A 12,920-nucleotide genomic window follows, 5' to 3' on the forward strand; every position below is an offset into this window, starting at 1 on the left:
ATGGCCTTGAGGCTGAGAACAGCTACCGTCCATCCTGGTAGGAGGACCCTGCCGGCAGCACTGCATGCTCCAGATGCGAGCCATACGGGTCAGCACTACAGGGTGGTCTGCTGTGCTCGGAGATGGAGAAGCTGTGTACTTGGACTGAGCTAAGGGTCTGCCAATTAGGTCAGGGTCCTGGAAAGGTTGTTGAGGATTTACCATGTGCCGGGCCTTAAGGAAAGAGCAGGAAGTGCCAGGTCACTGTCCTGCCCTACAGAGGCAGACCCAAAGTCTACCATAATTACTCAAATTGTTACTTAATTACGGTTGTGATAAGGCTATACATGAGATGTATAGAAGTTCAGGGCATGCAGACCAGGGGGAGTGCCTTCGTCTGGAGAGTTTGAGGGGAGATGTACAGGATGAGTAGTGAGACAGGTGTGTGTGTGTGTGTGTGTGTGTGTGTGTGTGTGTGTGTGTGTGTGTGAGAGATGGATGCATGGATGTGGGTGGATAGATGGTTGGTGGATGGGTGGAAGACTGGATGGATGCTTGGATGAGGGTGGACGGGTGGATGGATGGGTGGATGGGTGGATGTATGGATGGATGATTGCGTCTTCCAGGCAATGGGAACAGGCTATGCAAAACTCAGAGGCCAAAGGAAGTATGGTGACTCCGTAGCTGACAAAAGACCATTGTGGAAGATGTTTGGAGTTTAAGAAGTGAGACTGGAGAGGTAGGTAGGTTAGGAGTCCTGTGTACAGCTGAGCAAGCTGTGCACTGCTCTGCCCTGGGCTGGGGGGTGCCAGTCTCACAGACCACAGTGTGAATGGTTCCCCCTGGAATTGTGCAAGATGGAGGTCTGCAGGCAGGGAACACATCGTGCAGACCTTCTATGCCATAGTAAGAGTTTTGGACGTTGTTCCCAGAGCAACGGAGTGCCACAGAAGGGTTTTAGCTCTTGGCGATGGGGCTAATTTCCATGTATAATGCCCCAAAGCGGCACTGTCCAATAGAAATTTCTGTGAAGATGGAAATGTTCTATTTCTGCACTTTCTAATATGGTAGCCACCTGTGTCTGTTGACCACTTGAAATGTGGCCAGAGCGACTGAGAAAGTGAATTTTGAATTTTTATGAGTTAACATTTGAAAGCCATATGAGCTAGATGTGGCTAGTGGTTCCAGAGGACCTGACTGTATCTGGTATAAACTCCTGTCACTCTGACCCCCAGTAGCAATGAAAGCATCTAGGGCGAGTCTACCGGAGATGTCACCTCTTGCCAGGACGCTGGGTGGAGGCCTTAACCACCCCTTCACAGGGGCCTCTGTTCACACTCAGGCCAAGGGTGCCACTGGGGCTTTGGGTCCGGGAGCTGGGACTAATGAAGACGGCCCCCATCCCCGCTGCTCCAGAGATCTCATCTTCTTCCCCAGCACCCGCTGGGGGTGCCGAGCAGGTATTCAGCCTGCAGAATGGATGGCCTTCCCTCCGCCCTTCACAGGTCACTCGAGTTTGTTCCTCCACAGCAGAGGCAAATCTAGGAGGGAACCACTGCCTCCCTGCCCCATCGCGTGGGTGGTGGGCTGTAGTGTGGAGGTAGCACCCCCAGCGGGCATCAGGGGCTGTGCAGTTTGGCTCGTGCTTTGAGGAAGCCAAACTGGGTGGGAGTGGGAGGGGGCTCAGAGGGGCCAGGCCCAGCCTGCTTCTCCCATTTGCAGGACCCAGGCCTCAGTCCCTGGCATCATGAAGGCCTCACACACAAGCCAGCTTGTGTAGTCAAGTTCCTCCATTTGCTCTGCAAACGGCCACCCCTTGGTCACCCCTGCAGCATAGAGGTGTATTTTCCCACTGCATGTGGTCCACGCTTGGGAAGGTGGATCTGGGGAAGAGACCTGTGCAGGCCCTACCTTCGGGCTTGGAGACATTTGAACAGGGAAGGGTAAGATGGGCCAGGAGAGGAACCATGGGCTTTAATGGACTCCATGGGCGCCTCACCCCATGGGAGCTGTGCAGCTGGAGGCTGGCCAGAGATGGGTATCCTAAAGCTTGGAGGCCATGGCAGGGGCTCCTGCTGCTGGCTGGAAGGGGCCTGCAGGGCTGGTGGGTTCGCTCGTTTGATGTCGGTCTCCTGCTACCCAGACTCTGAGCCACACGAGGGCAGAGCCCATGTCTCGTGCTCCTTGGTGTATCCCAGCATCATTCTGCATGCTGGCATACAGTAGGTGCTTAATATGTGTGTACTGACTTAATGAATGAACGCACTGAAGACTCCCTGTGCTCTGGCCCAAGTTTCTGAGCAGGTGGACTTGAATATATTGATACGATGATGTACTACCAGTATGTGTGTGCTGACCCTCCCTCTTTCCCTTTGCCCTTGGCTCCAGGATGGGAACTAGGGCTTGAATGGGTTGGGGAGGATGGAGAAGGAGGGAGGGTCCCCTTGGAAAAGGGGAGGGAGTGGTCCTAAGCAAGAGGGATTGGAGTCTGTGGCTAGAGTTCACTTTGCCCTCCCACGCCCCAGCTCCCTCACCCCTCCCACCATCCCTGAACACACACACACACACACACACACACACACATTAGTAAAAGGTCTCAGGATGGAGGGCAGTTAAAGCCTCTGCTTTAAAACCTCAAGGCTCAATAGGGCCAAAGCAGGGACATTTGGCACCTATGGGTGCAGGGACCTGCAGTGTTAATCAAAATAACAACCTCCACAACAAGTGCAGATGCTCAAACCATGTGCCAGACACCATGCTAAGACCCTGCCACAGCTCCCCTCAGTTATTCCACATGATGTTCTGGTGAGGTGGGATTAACATCATCCCCATTTTATAGAATAGAAAACTGAGGCACAGAGAGGGAAGTGTCTTTTTTTTTTATATATATAAATTTATTTTTGTTTATTTATTTATTTTTGGCTGCATTGGGTCTTCGTTGCTCTGCATGGGCTTTCTCTAGTTGCGGTGAGCAGGGGCTACTCTTCATTGCAGTGCACGGGCTTCTCATTGCAGTGGCTTCTCTTGTTGCAGAGCACGAGCTCTAGGTGCACGGGCTTCAGTAGTTGCACACAGGTTCAGTAGCTGTGGCTCGTGGGCTCTAGAGCGCAGGCTCAGTAGTTGTGGCACACGGGCTTAGCTGCTCCGCAGCATGTGGGATCTTCCCAGACCAGGGCTCGAACCCGTGTCCCCTGCACCACCAGGGAAGACCCAGAGGGAAGTGTCTTGACTGAGGTTGCACAGCCAATAAAAACAGCATCTACATTTGAACCCAAGCCACTGGACACCAGAGTGTATGCTTTCAGTGACTAGAATGTTCTCCCTCTAGACAACAAATGTAAATCGCTTAGCTCTGTGCCTGGCGCACAGGAAGTGCTCAATAACCGTTAGCTCCTGTCATTATTATGCAGGCAGTGCTGTTCACCTCTTGGAAATCCTGGACAAGAGATCTGTGTTCTGTGCCTCAGTTTCCTCATCTGTGAAATGGGGAGGTTTTGACACTTACCTCTCACCCCTGTTGTAAGAAGTAAACAAGACTGTTTGTGTCAGGACCTGGGGGAGAGCGGGTCTTATCTGGGTCCCCCGCATCCCTGCACACCTGAAGTGTGACAGGACAGTCACTCCTGTCCCCTCTGTTGCAGTGCGCTACTTCCTGAAGAATAAGGTCAGCCCTGATTTGTGCAACGAGGATGGACTCACAGCCCTGCACCAGGTAAGGACCCGCTGGGGCCCCTGGTTCACTGCTGTCCACCTGGACAGGTACCCCATCTCCCTGCTTTTTCCTGCCCAGAGCCCTCAGGGAGGAACGGGAGGGGAGCCGCAGCTACCACATCTGAAAGGCTCTTGTCTGCTTTGGAGACGAGTGTGTCTGTTACAGACACGCCCACAGAGCCCCATGCCCACATGCGTGGCACACACACAGCCTCCGCGGACAGGGAGCCTTTGTACGCTGCATCCTCACTGCCTGGCGAAGGGTTTGACAAACAAAGCAAGTTTGTCTGGAGCTTGACAGTTTCCGAAGCACATTTGTTCACACCCACCAAGGCATCCATCCACCCCCATGACAAAAGTGATTGACAGGGGGCTTATGTGACCTTCCTCAGGTCACACAGCCATGAACTCTGGCCAGGAATCATGTGCTATCACATCCTCTTTAGGGCAACGAGATGGGCCCAGGCCCCTTTGGCTGGGGAGGGGCTGCTCTGGCTGTCATTTGTCACCTGGATGCTGCAGCAGCCCCCTATCTAGTCCCCAGCATTCAGGCAGCGCTGCCCCTGATTCATCCTCCAAGCAGTGGCTGCAGGGATGCTCAGACCCAACATTTGCTGATGCTACTCAAAGTGCTCTGGTGTCTTTCCATAATGCTGGGGGTAAGGAACTCCCCTGTGCCCCTGCTGAGCCCACCATGTTTTCTGGCTGCCTGGCCTCCAGCCACTTGACTTTTCGGTCCCTTGCACACATGGTACTGCTCCCCGTCGCACTTCACGCAGTGCTCGGGTGCGTGCACAGCAAGAGCCTGAGGGCTCTGCTGTTATATCCATATCCTTTCTTCTGAGCATCCCTTTGTCATTTCATCCATTAGCATGACTGTTTAATGCTGGTCTCCCGTTACCCAGACTCTGCGCGGCACAAGAGCAGAGCCTGTGTCCCTTTCTCATCGGTGTATCCCAGTCTTACTCCCCATGCTGGCATACAGTAGGTGCTCAATATGTGTGTGCTGAGTTAACAAGTGAGCACGCTGAGCCTCCCTGTGCTCTGGACCAAGTTTTTGCTCAGGTGGACTTGAATGCAGCCTGGCGGGTGGGAGGCCAGGCAACTGGAACCCTGGGCTGGGGAGAGCCTCTCCATCTCCCTCTGAGGGCAGGAAGGGTGGGCAGAGACTGGCCATCCCCCTACCCATGAGCCCTGGGGACAAGTCTCCACCCTCAGCCATCAACCCAGGGGCTCCCCATGTGTCCTCTTGGCTTCTCTTCCTGTCCCGCAGGGCTTCATGCATCCACAAATTCTAGCTGTGTGACCTTGGGCAAGTTATTTAAGCTCTCTGTGCCTCACTTTCCTCATCTGTAAAAGAGGAATAACAAGTATCCATCTCGTTGGGTTGTTGTGAGGATTAAATAAATACACATAAAAACCCTATAAGCGTCACTTGGCACTGGGTAAATATTAGTTATTATTATCATTAAAATTTGTCACATGTTCACTTCTCGGCAAAGCCACTTCACTTATGTGAAGTGTGGTTTGATCGTCACAGCAACTCTTTGAAATATTATTATCCCCATTTTACAGCTCAGGAAACTGAGTTCAGGGCAGCACTGTCCAATAGAACCTTTATGGTGATGGAATGTTCTGTGTAACCTCTAGCCCCACATGGCTATGGAGCCCCGGAAGTGTTGTTCTGAGGCTCAAATGAGGCAATGCATGGCTAGCAAGATGCGTGGCCCTAGTAACTCCTCAAAAAGCATTAGCTCTTATTATTGACAATGTGACATAGTATTACTGCTCTTGCTGGGGCTGTTGTTATAGGTGTCATCATTATTGTCACTACTGCTCCAATACAAAGAAGGAGCACAGTAAGAAGAGCTTTCTGTGGGTTTTCTGCTCTTGGCAACGGGGAGCCTTTCAGAGGTTTGTAAACTGAGAGCAATGTGGCTGGATTAACAAAGAAGCTGTCTCTGGCTGAGGTGTGTGGAAGGAGAGTGACAGGGAAGCAGAGAGAGATGATGAAGCCTCAGCCAAGGCAGTGGGGATGGGGACAGCGATGCAGGAGATGGAATCCACACCTGGTGATAGATTGGACGTGGGATGTGACGGGGTGGGAGGAGTCATCCGATGCCAGGTGTCATTGCCCACCTTGGGGAATGCAGGAGAGGAGGCCGGCCCACTCCATCACGTACCAGCCCCCATTGCACTCCTGCATCCAGGTCCCAACCCAGCCCTTGCTCAGGTACAGACTGGCCCAGCCCATGGGCATGTTTTCTGCAGCCCTCAGGGTGGGATCTCTGGCCCTCCTGTCCCCCGATCCCAGGGGCTGGGCTGCTTCTCCTCCTATGGACCGGGCCATCCCAAACCCAAACCCATCTCCCGGTGACAGCCTGGGGACCCACGCCTTTCCCCGACGCCTCACTCTGGTGCCTTTGGGTGCCCTCTGCCGGCGTTGCTGTGTCACTGCATGGTTCTCCCGACTACCTGAGGCAGCACCCAGCTCCACTGGGTCATACATAACCCTGCTGTCCGGAGAGGTGCCCCCAGAGCCAGCCAACCCCAGATCGGCTGGTGCAGAAAGAGAACCTGGGTCCCTGGCACCATCTGTGCAAACGGCTGCTTCTTTCCCATCTGTCCCTCTGGCACTGGCCCCTGGTTCTGCTGAGAATAGGGGTGGAGGCCGTGGTGCCGCCCCATCTCCATCCCCATCCCCATCCCCACACCCACCTGGGGCTGTGGGCTGCCACAGGTGCCCCTGCTCCTTCTGTTGGCATCCAGTCACCTCTCCACAGGCCTACCTACGGTCACTTCTGTAGGTTGGACCACCATCATCTCCTACATGGGTGATTTCAGCATAGTTCCTCACCATGCCTCTTCTCCCCTGCAAAGCTTGTGATCGCAATCTCCTCCACATGCAGCCAGAGGAGGGATTTTTAAAAAAGCAAGCTTGACTGTTCTGCTCCTCTGAGTATAACTCTGCAACATCTCCCATTGCACCGAGGGGTAAGCGCTTCCCTGGATGGGCAGTTCTGAGCACTTTGTCCCCTGCTGGCTTCTCCAGAGGTCACCTGGGATGCATCCTGTAGTCTGTAAAGTGGTTTCCTGTCTTCCACTTCCTCTGTCCTCACTTTTCGCTGCTCATGGCCCTGGCGTGAGGCCCCTCTGTCCACTTGGAATCTTTCACCCTCCGTCCCTGGAGTTTGGGAGCTCCAATGGCTGTTGGAGCCCTGCATCTCTCTGGGGGCTGCCCTACGTGTGGACAAGCAGAAGCACGGACACGGCTGTCTCCTCTTAGGGACTGTATTAGGACCCCTTAGAGCCTCACACAGAGCTTGGTTTTCAGGGACGAGGCTTGGTTACTTGGGACTTCCCCAAGAACTAGCTTCTGGGTCAGAAATTCCTAAGTCAGAGATTCCAAACTGTGATCTAGGAGGTCACTGCTGTCAAGGGGGGTCTCCCCCATCCCCCCCATCCCCACCCAACCAACACATGCCCCTGCTTCAGCCCGAGCAGCCCTGCTTGAATCGATTGGTTATCTAAGTTAGAGTTCTCCATACAGTTTTGTTGGAAGGAAGCCTTCTGAAATTAAAAAGAAAAGGTTTTAAAGCCTCATTCCAAATTTCATCCCATTCCACCAACATTTGCAAAACATCTTATAGACGACTTTATTTTTAGATTGTCTTTGTATTTTTATCTCGTATGTTATTAATTTACTCACAAGGAAACAGACTCAGAAAGGTTAAGTGGCTTGCCCAAAATCACACAGCATGTACGTAATGGAGCTGGATTCAAACTCAGGCAGCTTGGCTCTGCTGTCCTTCTTGTGGCCTCTCGACGGGGAACTTGGTGTGCCCTCGTCACGACCCAGGGCCCTGCCGGGAGCTGACCCTGCCTGTGTCCACCTTGCAGTGCTGCATTGACAACTTTGAGGAAATTGTCAAGTTGCTCCTTTCCCACGGTGCCAATGTGAACGCCAAGGACAACGAGCTGTGGACGCCCCTGCATGCCGCGGCCACCTGCGGCCACATCAACCTGGTGAAAATCCTCGTTCAGTAGTACGTGCCCCTCTCTCCCCCAAGAACAGCCTTCCCTCTGCCTTTGGTTTTTTCCAAGTTCTATTTTTTTTTTTTTTTTTTTACTTTCATCTCCTCTCTCTCTTTTTTTTCTGTCTCGTTTGGTGCCTGCCACTCCTTCCCTTTTTCACCACATTCCCTTTCCATCCCTGTGTCTTCCTCTCTCGTTTCCTCTCCATCTCTGTCTCTTTCTTCCTTGGTATCACTCTGTCTTTTCCACCGTGTCTCTCTTAATTCTCTCTGTCTTTCCTTTCATTCTCTTTCTTTCTACCAATATTATTGGGTAAAATATACCTAACATAAAATTTACCATCCTTGGGACTTCCTTGGTGGTGCAGTAGTTAAGAATCCTCAGACCAATTCAGAGGACATGGGTTCGAGCCCTGGTCCAGGAAGATCCCACATGCTATGGAGCAACTAAGCCCATGGGCCACAACTACTGAGCCTGCGCGCCTAGAGCCTGTGCTCCTCAGCAAGAGAAGCCACCGCAGTGAGAAGCCCGCGCTCTGCAACGAAGAGTAGCCCCTGCTCGCCGCAACTAGAGAAAGCCCACGTGCAGCAATGAAGACCCAATGCAGCCAAAAATAAATAAATAAATTTATTAAAAAAAAAATTTACCATCCTTGTGTTACAGGCATACATCCCATTTGGTTACAGTGTATAATCCTTCCAATAGGCTGCTGAATTTGGTTTGCTGGTTTTTGTTTTTTGGGTTTTTTTTGGCTGTGTTGGGTCTTCACTGCTGGGAACAGGCTTTCTCTAGTTGGGGCGAGCGGGGGCTACTCTTCGTTGCGGTGTGCCGGCTTCTCATTGCAGTGGCTTCTCTTGTTGCGGAGCATGGGCTCTAGGTGTGCGGGCTTCAGTAATTGCAGGATACGGGCTCAGTAGTTGTGGCACACGGGCTCAGTAGTTGTGGCTAGCAGGCTTAGTTGCTCCGAGGCATGTAGGATCTTCCTGGACCAGGGGACGAACCTGTGTCCCCTACATTGGCAGGCAGGTTCTTAATCACAGCACCACCTGGGAAGTCCCTGCTAGTATTTTCTTAAGAACTTTTGCATCAGTGTTCATAAGGGATATCAGCCTGTAGTTTTCTTGTAGTGTCTTCGTCTGTCTTTGTATCAGGGTGTCATTTTCTTTTTTCAATCTCTTTTTCTCTGTCTGTCCCTATGAGCCTGAATTCATCTCCTCCATGCTTATGTGTCGTTGCCATTTTTGCTTTTCTTGCTATATAAAAAAAAAGCAAGCATACTTCCTTGGCTCTGCCCCCCCCAACCCCCACCAAATCATGTCCACCTGCATTTCTCTGGGGCAGAATGTGCTTTGGGGGATACCACGTCACAATGCCTTTCCCAGGAATAAGGCCATTTCCCTCTATAGAGCTCTGACAGTCTTCTCCCATGCTGAAATTCCTTCTAGCCTGCTTAGTTTCTATAAACACACAGAAAAGGTACCATTAAATTTCAAGCGTATTTAATTGAATTCATCTAGTGATTGGAGGGCACTCAAGCTGGGCCAAGCCCTGTGCTGGGCACAGAGCACTCAGAGATGCTAAAGTCCTGAGGAACCACACAGGAAATCAGGTGATTTCAGTACCAGAGCCAAGACGGAGAGAGACCCATGGGTTGGGGTCCCAGGAGAACATCTGAGTGTAAGGATTCAGGAATAGTGGCCGAGTGCAGATGACCTTTGGCAGAGGTCTCAGCAGAGCAGCCAGGGCCCATCAGGTGGCTACTGGGGGGATAGAGATGCTGCCCTGGCTCAGAGAGGTGGAAGAGCTTACCCAAGGGCACACAGGAGCTCAGAGAGGTCACAGTGGAGGGCTGTTAGGCCAAAGGACTGGCAGGTGGTCCATGCCCACACCTCCGATGAGAACCTGGGTGTGGTTAAGTCTACAGGAACATCAGGTGACCACAGTCCAATCTGGGATGGCGCGAGAGGAGAAGGGAGTGGTGCCAGCCTGGTACAGTGGGTCTCCAGCACCCATGTGTACCAGAATCATGGGTTTAAAATACATAATCCTCAACCCCACCCACCCCGCCCCCCGAGAGACTCTGTTTCAGGAGGTCCAGAGTGGAACCCAGGAAGCTGCATTTTATTTCAGTGGTGCCCGGGTGATGCTGCCGCAGGGCATCCCAGAACCATGCACATAGGAACCAGTGGCCCAAAAGGCAGATTCTGCCATGGAGTCCCAAGGCTCTGTCCTGTCCCTATCCTGGTCAGCCTTTTGGGCAGGGACTTAGAGGAGGAGGTAAGGGATAGCTGAGGTTACAAGGAGAAGTGAAAAGAGCTGGCCCATGAAAGGGCCAGGTTTGAGTCTTGACCCTCCCACGTCCTGGCTGTGTGACCTCAGACAAGTGACTGAACCTGTCTGAGCCTTTGTTTCCCTTGCATGAGATGGGGCCAATAATACTGAACCAAGAAGACTGTTAACGAGGATTATATCAAATGATGAGTGTAAAGGGCTTAGATCAAGCCTGGCTCTAAGCAGATGCCCAGGAAGCAGTGCTGCTGCCATTAATGTTGTATTTTCTTATTTGACATCTGTGCCCAAGTGCCTGCCTGCTGGTTCAACAGAGCGGGAAGCTGGGGGAAGTTTGCTGGCACAGCTCTCCTGGGATTTTGGCCCCTTCCCACCTGGGGCCCCTGAGATCCTGGAGATGCTGTCCTTGCTGGGCTGCACCATGGTCGGGTTGTGGAGGTTGGGGTGCATAGTGGGGTGGGAGTGAGAGGCTGGATGGTAGAGGCAACCAGACCAACCCTCTGCGCACAAAGCTGGCCCTCACCCTGGCCCTCTCTCTGCAGTGGGGCTGACTTGCTTGCTGTCAACTCTGATGGGAACATGCCCTATGACCTCTGCGAGGATGAGCCCACCCTGGATGTCATCGAGACGTGCATGGCGTACCAGGGTAAGGGCAGGGCCGCCTGCGGTGAAGTGGGCTTAGTGCGGGGCTGCGGCTCTCTCACATCAATGCAGCTGAACAAGTTACCTAGCAATGTGCCTGTGCTCAGTGCTCAGGAACTGGGATGGGGCCCCACGATGGTTGTTACCCACGTGATGGGCAAGATGCGGACACAGAACAACCCTGGAAAACGTGCTGTGCACAAGGGGGGCGTTGCTCTCATCTGTGTCACCCCCCCACACACGGGTGGCCTCAGCTGGCCGGGTCTCTTCGTCAGCTGTGGTAATTTCAATTCAATAAACATTCACAATAAAGATATATTCCCATTTGGAAAAAATAATACAAAGTCAAGAACATTTGCGGCTGCCTTCTCTGTGCCAGGCACCACACGGGCTGCCAGGGACCCTGGATAAACAAGATGTGGGCTGTCCTCAGCTTACAAATGAGCTTCAGAGAGGAAATGAATGCAGCAGTCAGAGAGATCTGCCCACACTCGCCACCCCAGTGCATACCCCTGAAGGACCTCCTCTTTAGAAATAAATCTCAAATCCAGACCCTGGACTGCAGTCCAAGGTCCTGCCCGGGCTCTGCGCTTGTGTTTCTTCCCAGGTGGCTGCGGGAACTGCCCTTTTGGCCTGCCCGTCCCCTGGCCCTGGCACTTTCCTTGTTCACCTGCAGAACTTCCTAACCATTTCTGTGCCAATCTGGTGAATCTATGGACCCTTCTCAGAATAATATTTTTAAATGCAGTTATCAAAGCCATAGGATTATAAAGGAAACCACTTCTATTAAAGTAGAGCTCCCCAAATATTTATAAATGTGTGAAATAGAAACGTTTTTGATTCGTGAAACAATAAGATAACATGATATGAAAATACCTACAGTTTCTGTTGGTGACAGAGTCACAGGCACTGCCAGTTCTACTGTGAATTTGGCGTCCGTTCTAATGGAAGGAAATGCTACATTTCATTTAAAGGTTAATGAAAATAAACAGGTCATTCTTTTTCTCTTTCAAGTTTATAGACCTCCCCTGAATTCTATCCAAGAATGCTTGATCTCATGGACCTTTTTTTTCAGAGCAAATCACTCTCTCCTTAAATACCATTAGCAGCTGCTAGCAACACTTAAATTTTTAGCCAGAGATTCAGGCTTGAAAATGTGTTTCTGTGTCCCTCAACCTCGATTTATTCAGCTCTCCATTCAAAAGTTGTATGCTCAGTAATTCAGTCATTGCCGTAATAAAGATTCATTGAGCATCGTGCCTGCAAACACAGCTGTAGACGAAATAGAAGAAATTAACAGAGACCTGGTCAAATGGAGTGGTCAGGGGAGACCAGCTGAGGAGGTGGTCCAGGCTGGACCTAAAGGATGAGATGGAGCCAGGTATTTGAGCAGTTGGAGGCAGGTAGGTGGATGGTAGGGGTGGAAGAACTGTGTGTGTAACAGTAATCAATGTTACTACAGTGCCGACTGGGTACCAGGCAGGAATGGACCTTGCTTGTGGCCCAGCACGTGGTGTTTGTATTCACTGGGCCTGGGAGAAATGATCTCTGAGCATATCTATCTACCCCGTTGACTGGCAGACCCTCAGAGACAGGAGTCATGCCTCCCCAATCTTCCCCCCCTCCCCTCCCCACTGGGTTCTCTGCCTGGGAATGCTGACTCAATGCACCCTTCCCCACTGCAGGCATCACCCAAGAGAAAATCAATGAGAAGCGGGCAGCTCCTGAGCAGCAGATGATTTCGGACATTCACTGTATGATTGCAGCCGGCCAGGACCTTGACTGGATAGATGCCCAGGGTGCCACACTGGTGAGGAGAGGGGCCAGGCTGGATTGGGCTGGGGGGGGTCAGGACCAGAACCCAGACCAGCTAGAACTGAACTGGGCCAGTGCCGGTGGAGGCCAAGCCTATACAGTTGGGGCCTGTCCATGGCTTTGGACCTCCCCCACCTCTTGGGGCCAGGGGTGCCCCTGGAATGTGGGAAGTTAGTAGAGCGGGGCTCAGCCTCTTTGAGAAGCTGGGGCTGGGAGTCGGGAGCCCTGGGTGGGAGGCTTGGCTCTGCCATCTGCCTCTTCTGTCTCTAAGTTTCTCCTTTACCTCAAGCTCCAGGTGTCCATCCTGAGTTCATTATTTCCGCCTCCTCCTGTGATGTCTCCTGCCTAAGGACTGGTACCCTGTTCGTCTGCTCACCCAGGCCATCTTGCTTTGCACTGTTCCCTCCCCTGCCTTAGTGTACCCTCTCCCACCCCAGTGCTTTGCCTCG

General features: G+C 52.3%; 1 protein-coding gene across 2 annotated transcripts in view; it reads left to right on the forward strand.

The window, feature by feature from the left end:
* PPP1R16B (protein phosphatase 1 regulatory subunit 16B) overlaps positions 1–12,920 on the forward strand; it is a 103,213-nt gene that overhangs the window by 73,360 nt on the left and 16,933 nt on the right. For both annotated transcript variants that reach the window (XM_024743087.1, XM_024743086.1), the window contains exons 3-6: positions 3,621–3,691; positions 7,591–7,736; positions 10,557–10,660; positions 12,342–12,466. In XM_024743087.1, coding sequence (XP_024598855.1) covers positions 3,621–3,691; positions 7,591–7,736; positions 10,557–10,660; positions 12,342–12,466 — 446 coding nt within the window. The remainder of the gene's footprint in view (positions 1–3,620; positions 3,692–7,590; positions 7,737–10,556; positions 10,661–12,341; positions 12,467–12,920) is intronic.

This window comes from Neophocaena asiaeorientalis, unplaced genomic scaffold (genome assembly GCF_003031525.2).
Source record: "Neophocaena asiaeorientalis asiaeorientalis breed wild unplaced genomic scaffold, Neophocaena_asiaeorientalis_V1.1 scaffold82, whole genome shotgun sequence".
Lineage (NCBI taxonomy): Eukaryota > Metazoa > Chordata > Mammalia > Artiodactyla > Phocoenidae > Neophocaena > Neophocaena asiaeorientalis.